Source organism: Rhodnius prolixus, unplaced genomic scaffold, assembly GCF_049639745.1.
Source record: "Rhodnius prolixus isolate KJV_2025 unplaced genomic scaffold, Rpr scaffold_6, whole genome shotgun sequence".
Classification (NCBI taxonomy): domain Eukaryota; kingdom Metazoa; phylum Arthropoda; class Insecta; order Hemiptera; family Reduviidae; genus Rhodnius; species Rhodnius prolixus.
The window spans coordinates 32,475,310-32,493,844 of record NW_027411634.1 but is presented as its reverse complement, the minus strand read 5'-3'; the positions used below and the strand labels follow the sequence as shown (position 1 = coordinate 32,493,844).

General features: G+C 36.6%; 1 protein-coding gene across 7 annotated transcripts in view; it reads left to right on the top strand.

Moving 5' to 3' along the window:
• LOC141460300 (nucleolysin TIAR) overlaps nt 1-18,535 on the top strand; it is a 1,257,025-nt gene that overhangs the window by 1,219,241 nt on the left and 19,249 nt on the right. For all 7 annotated transcript variants that reach the window (XR_012461847.1, XM_074140191.1, XM_074140188.1 and 4 more), the window contains 2 exons: nt 5,485-5,614; nt 16,330-16,499. Coding sequence is in view for 6 of the 7 variants with exons in the window: in XM_074140191.1 (XP_073996292.1) it covers nt 5,485-5,614; nt 16,330-16,499 (300 nt within the window). In the remaining variant the exon portion in view is untranslated. The remainder of the gene's footprint in view (nt 1-5,484; nt 5,615-16,329; nt 16,500-18,535) is intronic.

Sequence of the window (18,535 nt, the reverse complement as noted above, 5' to 3'; positions counted from 1 at the left end):
AATTTTGGACTGAAGAGATTGAATTCGTTGAATATTGGAGCGTTTCGTTGAACCCCACAGTTCAATACCGTACGTCCAGACGGGTTTTAGTATGGAATTGTAAATCAGTCGTTTATTATTAAGTGAAAGTTTTGAACGTTGGTCTAGTAGTCTTTTAAGTAGTCGATAACGTCTGTTAACTTCAGTTCGTTTAAGTCGTGTGTGCGGGTAAGTGAAATTTTAAAAAAAAATTTGAACCTGTTCGCTTAACATCTAAGTTTAAAAAGTAATTTCTAAAAGAAGCTGTAATCTTTAATTTTATTTTTTTAAACCTTCGTTGAAGTCCACGCCTTAAACATTTAAACCTAAAATATTTTTTGACTCGAAACTACTCCCTAATCTATAATCCCTCTTTTTCGCTTATCAAAAAGTTAACGCAGCCTCCTACAAATAATTTATATTCCCGAATAATTTATACTGGGAGATTTACTTGAAGATTTCTCGTAACTTTTTCCACATCCTGAAAATATATCCTACTTGGATTTTTATCCATCCTGGCGGATACATTATATTCAATATTAATGGGTGCCCAGTTTAAAAGGGATTCACTTTTTAGAAAAAGAAGTTAAAAACCTGTGAGGGATACTGCAAGGTGTCCTGAGAGTCTGTTATTTCCATTTCCTCACATTGATGATGTACTTTAAAATGGAGTGTTCAAAAAGAAAAATATTTTGAAGGAGTTAATACGAAAAGTAATATCATATAAATAAATAAATAAAAAATGGTTAGTAACTCCAAAAGAAGAATTGTAAACATTCAACAAGTGATGCGAATGTGGAAAATAGAAAAGAAAGAGAACTGTAAAAAAGGTTAAAAGTATATCACTTGAGAGAGAGCAGACTCAGTAACATTAGCCAGGTCAGGTCGATGGATTAAACGGTATAAGAAGTAGTAGATGAGGAAGATGCGCCTCGTATAGTTTGGCTCAGGAGGGAGCTGTTGTCAGCGAAAGAAGTAGAAGTTAAGGTTTTTAGCGAGCAAAAGATGATGGTACTGTTAGGTCCATTAATAATAACTTTGAAGGGCACTCAGTCAAAAAAGGTTCTCTTATTCATCCTCATGAACTTTACAGCCAACCAGCCATTCAGTTTTCACCTCCTCTTCTTCAAACCCTTCATTAACAGGTAAAACACTAATAAGCAAGTTGTATCACTTTAAAGAAAAAAGAAAAAAACTTCCAGCCAATAGGATCTGTCCTTTTAAACATTAGCGAGCAACATATCTTCCTTTAATAATAATAATAAAAGAGGTTACTTCATTGGATGAAATAAACCGCTACATCATCAGCCTTTTCCTTCATTGCAATCCTCCGCCTGCCCACTTCCGCTTTTCCTTTACATCATAAGGATGATTCAAACGCTTTAGACATAAGACACTTAACGATTAATCTGATTGTTGCGGATGGAAAAAAGAATTGTAACAGGAAAGAAATAGGTTGATGGTATCCGTTGTAAGTAAATTGTCGGGTATTCAGTACAAAGAGGAACTGGTGGCGAAGGTACAGCGTATTGGTAGAAGGAATCACTTTATCATAAACGTGGCGCTTCAGAAGCGGTAGGCCCTCCTCGTCGTGCACGTTTCTCTTAGTTTGGTTTGCATTATCGATCCGAAGCCACTGTATTTACTAGAGCTGATAATTTATAGTTTGAAGTTCTTTTACCATACTTTATCTAATACCAGTTCTGTGTATACAATATTTCAAAATTACAGTCGCCCTATTTTGCTATTTTGCAAATATGTGCTTTAATAATATTATACTAACCGAAGTGTTCGTAAACTATTTACAAATATCTTTGTTATCAACAAGTGCATTTCATTGCAGCAATGCATTATCCCAGGCAAAAGACAGTTTCAACAATACTAATAAACCCATTTCTCTTTAGAATTCTCATCTTCTTGGTCTGCCTTAAAATAGCCCCAGAACCATCCTAAGCAGAAGCCAGAAAGCAGTTCCCATTGGAAAGGGACCGAACCCTAAAAAGGGGAAGGGAAAATAGATCTTCCACTGCCCATCGGTAACCACAAAAAATCTTGACCTTATCTCTTCTCATCCCAAACAATCCGTCAAGAAGTAAGTGGATGGAAGCTCTAAAGAGCAACACCTCTACAAGAACGGTCACCTTTATGTAGAGAGGCCCCCTTAAACCAGGGGTGTCAAAACTAGAGGCCCCCGAGATAATAAAGGGTAGCCTTCTTTTGGTAATTGAAAGGTATGTGTACAAGAGAAAAGCACCGCATTGGCTACCATTTGGTCTAGATTTCTACTTTTTCCGTCTCTGTCGCCTACTTTTAAGGCCTGGGTTAAAATAAACATAAAGGGTTGCCTTCATTTGAAGAATGAAAGGTAAAATACAAGGGAAAAACACCGAATTGACTTCCATTTGGTCTAGATTTCTACTTTTTCCGTCTCTGTCGCCTGCTTTTAAGGCCTGGGTTAAAATAAACATAAAGGGTTGCCTTCATTTGAAGAATGAAAGGTAAAATACAAGGGAAAATCACCGAATTGACTTCCATTTCGTATAGATTTCTACTTTTTCTGTCTCTGTCACCTGCTTTTATGGCCAGGGCTAAAATAAACATAAAGGGTTGCCTTCATTTGAAGAATGAAAGGTAAAATACAAGGGAAAAGCACCGCATTGGCTTCCATTTGGTCTAGATTTCTACTTTTTCCGTCTCTGTCGCCTGCTTTTAAGGCCTGGGTTAAAATAAACATAAAGGGTTGCCTTCATTTGAAGAATGAAAGGTAAAATACAAGGGAAAATCACCGAATTGGCTTCCATTTGGTCTAGATTTCTACTTTTTCCGTCTCTGTCGCCTACTTTTAAGGCCTGGGTTAAAATAAACATAAAGGGTTGCCTTCATTTGAAGAATGAAAGATAAAATACAAGGGAAAAGCACCGCATTGGCTTCCATTTGGTCTAGATTTCTACTTTTTCCGTCTCTGTCGCCTGCTTTTAAGGCCTGGGTTAAAATAAACATAAAGGGTTGCCTTCATTTGAAGAATGAAAGGTAAAATACAAGGGAAAATCACCGAATTGGCTTCCATTTGGTCTAGATTTCTACTTTTTCTGTCTCTGTCACCTGCTTTTATGGCCAGGGCTAAAATAAACATAAAGGGTTGCCTTCATTTGAAGAATGAAAGGTAAAATACAAGGGAAAAGCACCGCATTGGCTTCCATTTGGTCTAGATTTCTACTTTTTCCGTCTCTGTCGCCTGCTTTTAAGGCCTGGGTTAAAATAAACATAAAGGGTTGCCTTCATTTGAAGAATGAAAGGTAAAATACAAGGGAAAATCACCGAATTGGCTTCCAGTTAGTCAAGATTTCTACTTTTTCTGTCTCTGTCACCTGCTTTTATGGCCAGGGCTAAAATAAACATAAAGGGTTGCCTTCATTTGAAGAATGAAAGGTAAAATACAAGGGAAAAGCACCGCATTGGCTTCCATTTGGTCTAGATTTCTACTTTTTCCGTCTCTGTCGCCTGCTTTTAAGGCCTGGGTTAAAATAAACATAAAGGGTTGCCTTCATTTGAAGAATGAAAGGTAAAATACAAGGGAAAATCACCGAATTGACTTCCATTTCGTATAGATTTCTACTTTTTCTGTCTCTGTCACCTGCTTTTATGGCCAGGGCTAAAATAAACATAAAGGGTTGCCTTCATTTGAAGAATGAAAGGTAAAATACAAGGGAATAACACCGAATTGGCTTCCATTTGGTCTAGATTTCTACTTTTTCTGTCTCTGTCACCTGCTTTTAAGGCCAGGGTTAAAATAAACATAAAGGGTTGCCTTCATTTGAAGAATGAAAGGTAAAATACAAGGGAAAATCACCGAATTGGCTTCCATTTGGTCTAGATTTCTACTTTTTCTGTCTCTGTCACCTGCTTTTAAGGCCAGGGTTAAAATAAACTTAAAGGGTTGCCTTCATTTGAAGAATGAAAGGTAAAATACAAGGGAAGAGCACCGAATTGGCTTCCATTTCGTATAGATTTCTACTTTTTCCGTCTCTGTCGCCTGCTTTTAAGGCCAGGGTTAAAATAAACATAAAGGGTTGCCTTCATTTGAAGAATGAAAGGTAAAATACAAGGGAAAATCACCGAATTGGCTTCCATTTGGTCTAGATTTCTACTTTTTCTGTCTCTGTCACCTGCTTTTAAGGCCAGGGTTAAAATAAACTTAAAGGGTTGCCTTCATTTGAAGAATGAAAGGTAAAATACAAGGGAAAATCACCGAATTGGCTTCCATTTGGTCTAGATTTCTACTTTTTCTGTCTCTGTCACCTGCTTTTAAGGCCTAGGTTAAAATAAACTTAAAGGGTTGCCTTCATTTAAAGAATGAAAGGTAAAATACAAGGGAAAAGCACCGAATTGGCTTCCATTTGGTCTAGATTTCTACTTTTTCTGTCTCTGTCACCTGCTTTTAAGGCCTAGGTTAAAATAAACTTAAAGGGTTGCCTTCATTTAAAGAATGAAAGGTAAAATACAAGGGAAAAGCACCGAATTGGCCACCATTTGGTCTAGATTTCTACTTTTTCCGTCTCTGTCGCCTGCTTTTAAGGCCTGGGTTAAAATAAACAAAGGGTTGCCTTCATTTGAAGAATGAAAGGTAAAATACAAGAGAAAAGCTCCGCATTGGCTACCATTTGGTCTAGATTTCTACTTTTTCCGTCTCTATCACCTGCTTTTAAGGCCAGGGTTAAAATAAACATAAAGGGTTGCCTTCATTTAAAGAATGAAAGGTAAAATACAAGGGAAAAGCACCGAATCGGCTTCTAGTTCATCTTATTCCACTCGCATCATAGAATGGAGCATAGTCCTGAGTTTTAAAAATAGATACCAAGTTTGCTCCCGTCACGATCTCCCCTTAAGCCAATTTTGTTCTTGTAGAGATGTTGCGATTAAGAGCTTCCATCCACTCACGATATAAGCTGCTGCTCCAGATCTTCCACAAAAATGACGCTACCATATCTTTTCCCTTGCTATCGTTTTAGTCTACTTCATTAGCAATTTAAGTTTAGTAGGTTTGTTTATGTAAATATTTAAAATATGTGAGTTATTGGAGAAAGAGTGGTGCTGTTCTTCCATATCTGTTTTTGGTTTTCTATTATCAAGACTTCCAAGTAGTTACACCGTTATATTTGTTCGTTAAAAGATGTTTTTGTTGTTAAGTTGTATTAGTGGCAAGAACGGATTGTACATGTTACCAACTTAATAAAAACATTACTAATAGCGCTTGGTAATCCAAGTTGAAGGATACCTCTAATCAAGAGATCAAATGAATGGAAACGAGATCTTCTCTCAATTAATACTATATAATAATGAAATCGGCTGTAATTCCACTCATGTGCTATCGACAACGAAATATAAAATAAAAGTTTAGTTATAATTATAACTTCTTATAACTTCTACGTATAGCTTTAATTGTAATTATTATCATTTTGTTAACAGGTTTTCAACGAAGGAGTCTGCGACGCATGCTATAGTTGCTGTCCATAATACAGACATAAATGGCCAACCAGTTAAATGCTCATGGGGGAAAGAATCAGGGGATCCGAACAATGGACCCCAGGCGGGACAGGTCAGTATCTAACTTTATTAGATATTCCCTCAAATTAAAAGAGAATTTAAGTTATTTAAAATACTATGTTCCAAAATTGTGTTTATCTATCTGAGAAGGTGCGTCTAACTACAACAAATTGTTATATGATTTTATACTATAATGTCCTCCAACTGGATAGCTGATTGTGATTGATGTTCGGAAAGTCATTAACAAGACAGTTGTTATATCCGGATAGCATGTAACCATTCATCAACTTAGATTAGCTTTCAGAGGATCTTGAGGTTAATTCTTTTAAAAGTTAAAATTGTTTAGAAACGATTGATTTTGCAACATAATCAATTAATAATTAGTGGAGAATCATTTGTACGTATGATTGAGCTTGATTGGTGAATGTACGTTATATGAGACTTTGTGTGCCCGTACTTCAGTCACCGCTGTTTCTGGCTTTACCCAACTAACTTTCGTCTCGTCGGTCGTCTTCGGCATTCGCCCTCGCTAGAGTATTAGTGATTGACCTTTGCTCCTGAATCTCTTCGCCTCATAAGTTCTCTTTTTCCTTCTTTCTCATTGTCACTCCTGATCTATGCACCAACATAAGCATCACGCTCCAGTGGTGACTTTAAGATTTCTGTTTACCACAGATTTAGTTGACTCCTCCGCTGAATCTAAGTGGAAAACAATAATAAAAGTTTTCGGAGACGCATCAAGGATTTGAATGCTTCAAATCTTTTCAGTAAGAAGAGATTTGTACAATTTTGAGAAGAAGAGTTTGTTATTTCAATTTTGGGAGCAAAAGTTGATTTATTATAAAATACATTACCCTCTCTTCTGTTATTTTTGCGAAAAGAAATCCTCAGTAATGGTGATTATTGAAAGGAATCTTATCACCAATTGCAGAGACAGAATTGAAGAATTAGTGCAGCAAAAACAAGTGTTATTACCTTCTTCCTAAAGTTTTCGAAGTCCATGAGTGGCTGGCTTTGTTTCATGGCGCTTTAATTCTGGCCACGAACAGCCTCCTTTCTTATCTAGTTCCCACCATTCTGCAAACATGCTCGAACTATTTTCTCTGATAAGTATATTAATTCATTGACAGCACTTTTACTGGAACGGTTGTAGTTGGATTGCATCTGATGGAGGCCCAGAAATTGCAGAAAATAAAATGGAAGAAACTATGTAACCATGGCGGCTGGCAATCCAATTTGGTTTTTTAGACGCCCGAGAATTGGCCAGAACTGACAGTTTAATGATCTCCAGTGTTCATAATGATCCCCAACAATTTAATTTGGTACAATTAAAGAGGACAATCAATTGGCAACACACCAGGCTTTACGCCTAGGAATCTGAAGATTTAGGTTCACGGGAATACCAAATAATGTACTATTCACGGAGTCATCTATTGAAGGGGAATTAATTACAAACAATTTGGATATGTAGATCCTACAACAGGTGCGCTGAGAAAAATGACTATTTATTTTGGAATTTAAGTGTATAAAAAGATATAAGAATTTTTGATCTGATTAGGAAAAAATCAGAAATAAAAATAGCTAAAACATTGAAATTTAATCAGAGCTAAAATAGCTGATCTATTGCGTTTAAAAATAATAATCCAAATCGATAATAAAATAATTAAAAAGCCGAAGCGGGCAAAATTGAATATAAATTCCAGCAGCTCTTCCGTTACAGTGTTGAGTTAAAATGTTTCTCCTCCTCCATCTATGTTTGCAGCGCTTTCTAGTGCTGTAAGCCTGTAATTCAGGTGCACGCTTGTTTTCTAGATAATTAAGACTAACAAGTCTGCGGTTATATACTGTGCGATTATTGTAATTATGTTCCATTGAACTAGCTAGACAGAATATCTCTCTTCACTTTTACATTAGTCAAATGGAATGATGCTATAAAATCTAATTAAATAATCTAATATGCTAATTTATCGTTGGCCGTTATTAATTTAGACATTACACTCTCTATTTGTTAAAATTAAATTTGAAAAGAAAATAATGCAGTAACACGCAGAAGTAACAAGCCAATAATTTAAGCAGTAACGATGCATTCAAATGCACATTTTTATTTTCCCATATTTCGATTTTAATACCTTGAGATTTAATGAAAATAAATATTTTGAATCCTCTGAAAAAATTCAGGAAGTTGGAATTGCTCTGAACTTCTAAATGTTCCTTTCCTTTGGTCGCACACCCAAAATTCCTTAATAAAATATTCGTGAAAAGTGCAGCGATAAGAATTGAATTTTCAAATAAAATTCCTTGAAATGGATAAACTAGAATGTCACTATTTCGTTAGATTCTTCGTTTTTAAACAGTTTATCGCCAGCGAAGATTCAATTTGTAAAGATTTAAAAGGAGTCTACTCCTTTATTTTCAAAATGAGGAAATGTTTGGCTGAATTTAAACGTCGACAAGCTTCTCTCAAAGGCGATTTTACATGATGGACGATCCAAAATTAGAAGGTGCACAATACGCTATTTAGACGATCAGCTATTATAGGAAAATGAGATTGTTAAAATTGTAGGAGTATCATTTAAAATAGTTCAGGTCATTTTCTGTTCAAGAATTAAATTACTAGAGAGCACTGTACAAGATGGGTTTGCTGATAAGAAGAATTCCGTCGACTTACAACTGTGTATGGTATGATGAACAATTTACGCAAAAAGGAACCTAAGGCCGTTAGCTCTCCACCAAATTAAGGCAAAATCGATTTTCCTCTTCGGAATGATCATTGCCAATTTTTTCTGGGTGCAAATACGGCATCTTTTTATTGATTGGGTGAAACAAAATCTGGCAAGTACTGAACTGGTTTTCAAGATGGTAAAATCTCGGATTGCAAAAGATTATCTTTCTTCAGTACAATGCACTTAAACGTATATAAGCGGATAGCTAATGGGAAAACTGAGAGATTTTAAAGTACGCATAATTGGAACATTTATTCCAAATTTGGCCCCTCTTGGCTTCCACATTTTCCCAGATCTAAAGAAATTTGAGGCTGGAGCATTTATTCAAGTTAAATGAAGAGAATTGCAACCGCAGATGTGAGTATACTTTTGTCCCTTTTTAGAAATGCTTTTTCGGAATAGTATCTGGAAAGTGTTTGGCCAAATGACAGTCAATTAAAAAGGGGATCGAAGAAAAAATAAATTAATCTTTTGAAATAAAAAAATTCGACTTCTAAAGACTGACAATTCTCTCTTCATGTACTGCACGTGCTTAAACTTACTTGAGATCAATATTGGTCGCCATCTCTTTGGATGTATAGAGCAATCAAAGTTATGATTATTTGGTACATATTGTTCTCAATTGGTGCAACGATTGCACAAGATGAAAACTATAATTGGTTAATGTCTGGACGCTCAAAGTTAGGAGTTAGAAGTAAGTGTTGAACAGAGTGTGAGGGAAGCGACGAAATGAGGGAGAGAGAGAAACAGAATTAGAGAAAACAGTTGAATAGATATCAAAACTTGATCTTGAAGGACCACAATCTTAGTAGCGGCTCTCCTGGGATAGGAGAGGGGTTCTTGGTCCCAACTTAAGATTAGTTGTCTGAATTGCCACCGCCTTCTTGACTTAGAAACATTTCGTTACTACCACACAATAACAAATTGACTTCCTAAAAGGAGTTTAATATTACAAGTTGTTAATGAATTCGCCAGCTTTATTTGCGAGTAATTTATTAGATTAGTACTTCGCTTGTTAAAAGCAAAGAATATCTCTGATGTGAACACTCATGAGACTTCTGTAATTTGGTTCTAATTTGTAAGTTTTTTTTTACCTACTTCCTTTTAAAGACATATTTAGTTCCTTACATTTACATTCTGCAAATTTTAAAGCCTTACATTTCCATGAAATGAAGCCTGCTCCAGAACTACCTTAAACGCATTCTCATTTAAAATATATATATATATTTCACAACTACGTTCATTTATTGGAAATACCCATTTTAAGCCCAAATTTCAGGAGCCATTTTCCCGAAAATTCTGTTTCATGTTCAAGAGTACCATAACTAATAATAAACCATACTTGTAGAAGGCAAAATCACAGTTTAAAAACTCATTGCAGCACCCAGACATTCTGGATTTAAGTTAATTCCCTGATACTGAAGTAAACATTGTAGATGCATGAAATGATATAAACAACATCAGAAGAAATGTCGTGAAATGTCAAAGACTACACATCTTTTTTGATCCATTTTTAAAGGCCTAAACTTAACTAAATCATATGTTATGGGCTGCTTATCTTTAGCAATAATTAATTCTTCAGGACACCTCCACAGTCTGAAACTTTTGGTGGCATGGTCTTCTTCTTTTTTGATGCTACAGCGCTAACAGCTTTTGGCCTTCTTTAGCAGACAGTCCCAATCATTTCTGTTCTTGGCTTTCCTTTTTCACTGTCCGACACTTCCATCTTCTGCAGATCCGCCTCCACAGCCAACGCAACCTTGGCCGACCTATTCTAATTCCTGGGTGTGCCCTTCATGAACCTTTCGAGGAGTTCTTTTCACACACATTCTGTGGAGGTAACACCCAACCAGCACAACTTTCTACTTTTTTTAAATATGCTTAGCTCAAACCGAGCGTATTTTCTTAGGAACCTTGAGGAATATGTCGACAAGTTTTATTTCTTCTTGTGCTGTAGAGATGTAATAGTTCTCTGGTTTGTTTGTGCCAGATTTAGTGCCCCATAGCTGTCTGAAGTAGCTCATCGTGTGGAGTGGGTTAATGTCAGAACTACCCAAATGTTGCTTCTCTTGACAGTAAGGCTAACCGATTACCTAACCTAACTTTTGAGATCTCCTCTAGTTAGAATACTGTTCTGGTTTCGCTTAAGAAGATTTCTGGCTCTTCGAAGTTAAATGTAGATGGTTGATGGTGCTCAAAATTCAACCAGCCCACAGATAATGTTCGATCCTCGAAAGCCTCCCCTGCCTAGAATTTGTCTGTGTTGGCGCTAACAGCGCATCATTTCCAGTTGGCAAATGAGGAATGAGAGGGGACCGCAGAGAGTGTGGAAAGTCTTGTGGAATGTTTCCCTTGAACATCTCAAGAGAGTACGGGGATACAGACTGGCCTTTATCTGTGTGCCCGCCATTGCCAAGTTTTTAGCGTCGTTCTAGCTGGAACTGTTTTCACCAAGGTCTGGACAACCTCTTAGCCGCCCGGTTGAACGATGTACTTTTGTTGTCTTGTGTTATGTCAAATTGTGAGTGTTACAATAAGTCCAATGAAGTCAGATTGAAGAAAACCTGTCCGTCTGATTAAGTCAGAAAACCAGTCAGGTACGAGGGTCGTTTGAAAAGTCCGTGCAAAGTCAGAGAGATAGCACCACTGGTGCGTATCGAGGTTATGTTTAGTTAGTAGCATCTCTTGGAAGAACACACACCAAGTTTCAGCCAGATCGGTCTATTTCTTTGTGTTTGGCATTCGTTTGAATCGAGGAAGTCGAGTGATTTTCAAATCGTGTGAAGTATTGCAAGGACGGTTTGCAGCTGTTCCAGAAGAATCCGCAGGACTTTAAGCGTCGTTTCGTCACTGTGGATGAAACATGGATACATCACTACACTCCTGAGACCAAAGAACAATCTAAACAATGGGTTACCAAGGGGGAATCTGCGCCAAAAAAGGCGAAGACCGTTCCTTCGGCCGGAAAGATTATGGCGACTGTCTTTTGGGATTCGCAAGGAATAATCCTCATCGACTATCTGGAAAAAGGTAAAACTATTACAGGTGCATATTATTCATCGTTATTGGACCGTTTGAAAACCGAGCTGCAAGAAAAACGCCCACGATTGGCCCACAAAAAAGTCCTTTTCCATCACGACAACGCACCAGCTCACACCTCAGCAGTTGTGGTCGCAAAATTAATGGAAATAGGGTTCCAACTCGTTTCACATCCCCCCCCTATTCTCCAGACTTGGCTCCCTCGGACTACTATTTCTTCCCCAATATGAAGAAATGGCTGGCGGGAAAAAGATTTTATTCAAACGAGGAGATGATTGCAGAAACGAATGGCTATTTTTCAGACTTGGACAAATCCTATTATTCGGAAGGGATCAACAAACTAGAGCAGCGTTGGACGAAGTGTATAAGCCTAAAAGGAGACTATGTTGAAAAATAAAAAAAAGTTTACCCCCAAAAATTAAGTAGTTTTTATTTTTGCACGGACTTTTCAAACGACCCTCGTAAGTCAGTTTTATGTACATTTGGATCATGATCCGTTTTGTATGTGAGTTTAAAATTGTAAAATAAAGATTTTTATTGTATTTGTCTAAATCGGTTAAGGTATTCTGAGTGTTGGTGGCGTTCCCACCCTTTCCTTTACTTTATTTTGATGTCATTTTATTTTCTTTGTGTTGCTTTCCCTAATTGCCTAGGAAGGTCTATTATTGTCCCTTAGTCAAATTTATTTCAGTTAAACTGACATTAAAACAGTAGTTTTGTCTTTATTGGGCATTTTTCACCTTTTAAATTGTATAAATATTATGATAGGATGTTATATGAAGAATATCTTTATTAGCTTATAATAAATCTGAGTTTATTTACTCCTGAACCAGCATTATTAACTCTCCTCGTTTTTTTTACCTTAGAATTATGTGTAGATCTTGCAGAAAGGAATTTAGCCTAGTTTGTAAAATATTAAAAATATGCAAAAGTGATGCTTAAATATGTGCAGGTAAATGCCAACAGATGGGTTCTACATATTCAACTGAGAAGGCTATGTAGTGTAACGTATTACCTTTGGAATGTCCCATCATCAGAGGGAGTAGTTTAGAGGTAGAAAGTTTAGCGAGGTAAGGGAGGATGTACCTGGGGAATGTGCTACTACTGGGCTTCTCCTCAACACTAACTGTAGGAGTTTAACATGGGAATAGGATGTAAATAAGGGGTTGGGGGGATGCACATAGAAGTTGCCCAGATGTACGTGTAAGATAGAGTTTATATGTAACTTCTACCTTCTGAAGTATACTCGTATACTCCTTTTAGGTTTGCAAAATATCTTCTAATTAGGTTGAGTTAGTCCGGCCCTTATTAGTACCACAACTACTTTAGAAACTTAATGTACAGAAAGGCCTCTAACTTTGAAATAACATTTTGTTAAAACAAAGCATTTTTTTGAATATTTCTGTAATGATTTCTTTTCCTTACTTTAAGTATTTCCATCAATTTGATGATTTGATTCTAAAATTTGATGTGAAAACCCTCACGAGTTCCTTTACTTGTTCTCTAAGTTCTAGCTTACAAAATTTACTCCCTACTCCGAACGTTTGACTCATATTTATTTATTTATTTTTGTTTGTATTTTTGCCTTTTTTTGGCATTGGCTTTCGCCATACAGCCAGCATCGTCTAGGTGCTTATCACTAGAATATCACTCACTCTCCATTCTTACTTATAAATACATTCCCTTCACACATTCATCCCTCTACTATATACAACTATTTACATAAACCTTACAACTAATGGATGGATCAGTACTCTATATTCCTGCCATCCTTATAGCTTAACCGAAATTAAAATCACCGTAATCCTTCTCTAATCATTTTCTTCCATTCATTCTAATCGGCTATAACTTTTAAATACATTCATATTTCCTTGCTAGCTCTGCTATAGATTTAAGCACATAGATTTTGGTGGGGAATATTATATCTTCGTAGCGAAAGGGTGCATCTAAATACCTGTATATGTCGTAAAACATTCGTTTCCTTTCTACTACATAACGTGGACATATTATTATATGTTTGAAATCTTCCTCCTCATTGCAATTTAAGCAAAGAGGAGGAGGACCTCATATCTATTTCTTATCCCTTTTTAGGGAATCTACACCCATCTGCTCTCTCATAAGTACCCCTTTAATCGAATTATCAGGAAAATTGTTTACAGTAAAAGTTGGTAGGTTTATATGTTCACTATACCATGTTCAAATAAAATCGTAGAATAAAATCTTTAAAATACAGGAAAAATCTATTAAACATAGTGGCCAGATTTACTTCAAATTTTGAAATTCAGACCTGAATTTGATCTGAGGTTTATTGGCACCTGGCGGAGCTTTTTTCCAGTGCACTGTCGGTCTCCAGACAGAGTTCTCTTGTTGCAGACAACAGGCTCAAGACAGGAAGCTCCTAGGGAGAGAAAAATCTAAGGGCCAACAGCTGGATTCGAACCCGGGAATCCGCATGGGAATCCAATTCGATTTTTATTAATATTAGCCTTATATCAAGCCAGTATAATGTACAGAAAGGGCAGTTTACGAGAAAAAAAAAAACACGCCATCTCCTCTTTCAAGGAAGTGACTTTAATAGAATTACCCAGCAAAAATGTTGTACTAGATCTATAGATGTGCTAAAGAAAATCGATGATGGCGTAACGGTGAAAGCTGTAAAATTGATTCAGTAAACTTCTAGTTTTGGTTCACTTTTCCACCTAATTGTGGCCTTCTCTCTTTTAGCATCTAAGTCAAGTATAACTTAAACGATTTTTGGTTTTTTTAAATTACAGTGGATACATACAGACGCCAAATTATCTCAAAAAAGATCTTTGAAATCTCAAAATGGAAAAATCTGTTTTTTCTTACTACAGGAAGCGAAAGTACAAAATAAAGGAAGTATTAAATACAACGATTCTCCTCTTCTCTTTCATAATTGTTTTAAAATTCTTTTAACTTGTTTAAATCCAATACAAGATTTTTGTTTTGTTTTGTTTTTCCGCTTTCCACTAGAATACCAATCATGAAGGTAAACAAATTGGAAATGTAAGCTTAACCAGACGGATTCAACAGATTCACCCTACTTGAATTAAAACTGATATTAAATATGTATACAATTCTTTTTCACTGTTTGTTCTATTGTTCTTTCTAAAAGTGATCATTCTATTTGTTCAGGTGCATTTTCCTTTTCCCAACTTCCAGATTAATGCATTCTCATTTACATTTAATTTAGATGGAATTTAGCTGAATGCCAAGGAATAAAAATTGCCGTAACAAGTAAAAATGGAAATTTACTAATTACTGTAACAATTCTGTGGTCTATTCTTCCCCAAAAATACCAATTGCGTTTCTAGAATTGTAGAATAGTCAAATGTTAGGATGTAGCTAGTTGACTGAGGAAATAGTTTTTAATTTCTTCCCAAATTGTCACAATAAGGCTGGAAACATAGTGGAGCGAAGAGCAAAGCGGCGAAAACAAACACAACATATGGGACCGCGCATAGTGGAGAGCAAAGCGAAGATAGAGCAACGCTATCTCTAGAGAGTGTTTGTTTTCGCCGCTTTACTCTTCGCTATCATCGCCGCTTTGCTCGCCGCTCCATTATGTTTCCAGCCTAAGAGAATTTAGCAGTTAAGTCCATTTTTATCAATGTCAAAAGAACAAAAGTGTGTAAAGATCGATTATCAAAGTGATTATTGCAATGTGGAGGCACTGTTTACTTCATTAAAATGATGGCCGCTTTATTATTTAAGATGGGTTCCGCCTGGGTTGCACAGGACTTAGTCCTAAAAATGAGCCCTGTCAAAACCCAAGTGCTGCCCATATTAACTCTTTTTTTTTTTTAATTTATTTTGTAATTTACAATCTCCATAAATATATACAATAAGTAAATAGGAGGTGAATGAGATGAACTGGAGCGGGAAGAGCAGGAGGAGAGAAGCTACCCAGCGGTAGCACTCTCTATAGGAGAATGTGAGGAGGAGAATATGAGGAGGAGAGAGTAGAGATTTAGTTCTTCAGACTGTAAGGAAGTCGCGGGGCCACTGGCGATTCAGTCGGCGAGGAGTATTAGGGATGTCAGAGGAGGCGAGAGACTGTACAAGAGGATTTGAGCAAGTAGAGAGAGCAGTATGGAATTTTTGATATTTAGTCTTAGCGAGTTGGTCTATGAAGGGAATGTTGAGGTCGTTGTGAAGGGCAAGGTTAATCACCGTAGAAAGGAGCGTCAGCTATCTGTCGGAGGAGTTTTGATTGAAATGTCTTGTACAGTCCGTATGATTGTAGGTTTGGCTGAACCCCACAGCTCTAGTCCATATAGGTTTTAGGTTAGTATTGTAAGTATAGTAATCGTTTGAGTTCAATGGGCAATTTAGAACGTCGTCCAAATAGTCTGTAAAGCAGTTTCGCAAGTTTCGTCATTGCTTGTCTATTAAGTCTAGTGTGTGGGTTCCACGTGTGTCTTTTGTCTATAAAGAGGCCCAAGGTAGTGCACCAGATCTGTACAAGGAACAGGATTGTTGTTGAAGAAGACAGGTGGACAGGAGACCGCCGGAGAGTAAACGTGGCATGCTGGCATTTCTGTGGGTTCATTTTGATCATCGCCCATATTAACTCGAAACCTACTGGTGTCCTTAAAGTTTCTTCTCAGAGGCAAATCCCTGAATCTGTCTCTCTTTCTCTCTCGCTATTCGTGTTACTTCTATTAAGAATATTCTCAAATCAATCACCGAACCAGAAGAGTGATGATGTTTCTCCGTATTCTTTCGATCTTGCGTTACTCTGGCACTCCACCAACCTTCAGTATCTACCCGCAACTGAGATGTGACCGATCAACCTCTGATGATGCTCGAAATATACTTCTTTAAAGTATAACTATGATCACAATAATCAAACACAATGTTCGCTGATATTAAAACAAAAAACCTTTAAGGAAATAAAGTGTTACTTTAAAAAAAAAAAATACCTATTATTTATTTTGTGTTTGTTGATATTTAAAGATAACAATAATTATTTATTTCGCAGGCTCTGACGAGTGGTCAATTTCCATATGCTTATGGGCAACAGTTGGGGTACTGGTATCCCCAGTCGTACCCAGCCGCTGCGGCCGCAACTGCTCAAATGCAAGGACAGTTTCTGCAAGGTATGCAAGGATACACTTATGGTCAATTCGGTTACCAACAAGGCTATATGAGGTAATTGTTTGAAAGTTTTGAATTATTTATTAATCTCTTGTTCTTTTAATTGCATTGAATTTTTATAGAAGATGGATAAATGTAGTGTGTAGTTGATTGAATCTAGAAAAAAAAGAATTGTTTTTAAGTACAAACTATTGGGTATTTGAGCCATAGAGTCTGTTAAGTTGTTAAAGAGCAAGTCACTCTACAACTTGATAGATCTATGCATCTTGGGAGAATAGATCTAAGTTCAGATAACTGGTCTCACAAAAGAATGTACGCCCTTCCTCCGCTATAGCGAGAAGAATATTTAATGTCATTTTGCTAGCGGGATTTAGGGTGGATGTCTTTACGAAAACTCGCCCTTAGGGGTGACGACATTGGAAACATTTTAAAAAGAAAGTGGAATTTCAGTGGAATATTCAGTAAAGATGGATATTTTAAGGCATATTCTTCAAAATATTTTTAATTCTCGGAAGACTCAAAAAAGAACCCTTATTCGGATAAAACGTCTACAAAATAATAATAATAATAAAACAGGTGAGATTCCCATACCAACTTTTGTTTGGGCCAAATCTGGGTTTGAGTCTACTGTTGTGTAAGTTGCGAAGAAATTGGACATACAATTCTTTGTGATCCATAGTTGTTCTTCCAGTTTCTCTTTAATAATTTCATGCCAGACGGTCTTCAGTGGTCTTCTCCATCTATCTTCTTACCATAAGGGCTGCCGCAGAGCCAACTTAATTGGAAGATTTCCTCTCCCCATACCAGAGTATTATTATTTTTTTTTTTTTTCTTGTGGTTTCTCTTTGTCCATTCTTTCCAGTTAGTCCAGTCACTTAATTTAATCTTTCTTGTTAAAACTTGAACGAGTACTGGCTTGTCAAATGATTCTGTAATTACTCGCTTATCTTTGGACATTCTCTTTCGCTTTGCCGAATTCTTACGTAAAGTTTTCCCTTTCACAGATTCTAAATAATTTCTAGTTTTATAAGGAAAGTGTTGAATGTTGCACAGACAAATGATACAACCGGCCTCAAGATTATTTTGTTAAAAACCAGTTTATGTTTTTATTAGCTAAGATTTAAAGCGAAACATTTTCGTATTTAGAGAGAATTTCAGTTTCAACGATTCATTATAAATAACATAATTAAATATATAAAAATAGAGAGCAAAATTGGATCTATTATAGCTTTATTTGAAGATAAATCCGTTTGGTAGCGGCCCCCCTTTAAGAAAGCAGTGTTGTAGTAAACACCAAGCATGGCTTCCAGTAATAACCGAGCCATTAGCCAACAGTATTTCTTGTCAAGAACTAATAGCGTCACTTTAATGCTCACGTTTGGTAGCTAGCAGCCCGATTGTTCTTACTTGAGCTATTACAAATTACATTAGAAACTGTTGTTGCTCTTGCCAAAGGGGGCTATAGTGGGTTGTAGTAAAGTAGCACGTGTTCGCACGCAAGCGCGTACTTGCTTACAACTTGGCTATAAACTCGTCCCAGTCACGTAAGTTGCTCCCAAAACTGGTTGGTTAATGTTGCGCCAGTGTAGTGTCGCCATTATCCTCTATGAAATGGCTTCATTAAATTTATTAATATCCTGTTTGTTTATATTTAATTACAGAATTAGTACATTTTTTGGTCCAAATCTTCTATTAATCGAATTTAAAAAATAATCAACGCCAAGGGATTTTGCTCTTGAATGAGCCAAACTCATATCGTTTTTGAGCAATTTCATGCGATTATTTTTGCTCCATTGCTAAACAGTTATCACAAATGATGCGCTCTAGAGAGAGAGCTCTAATGAGCCCGAAAACTAAGTCCTAAAAATAATAATGTTCAAAATTGAAATAGGATTAATGGAAAAATATCCTCTTAACGCTCTGTACCCGCCCTTTATGTCCAATAGTGTTCAAAGCTGAGGGCGTTTTGACTGGTTTAGTAAAGCCATTGGTTTAAGACCAGGTTTAAGAACATATTCTTTATCATTAAGACCATAAATGTCCTCTTCCTAAACAGAGCTCAGCTGCTCAGCATTGGTACAAAGCTCTGA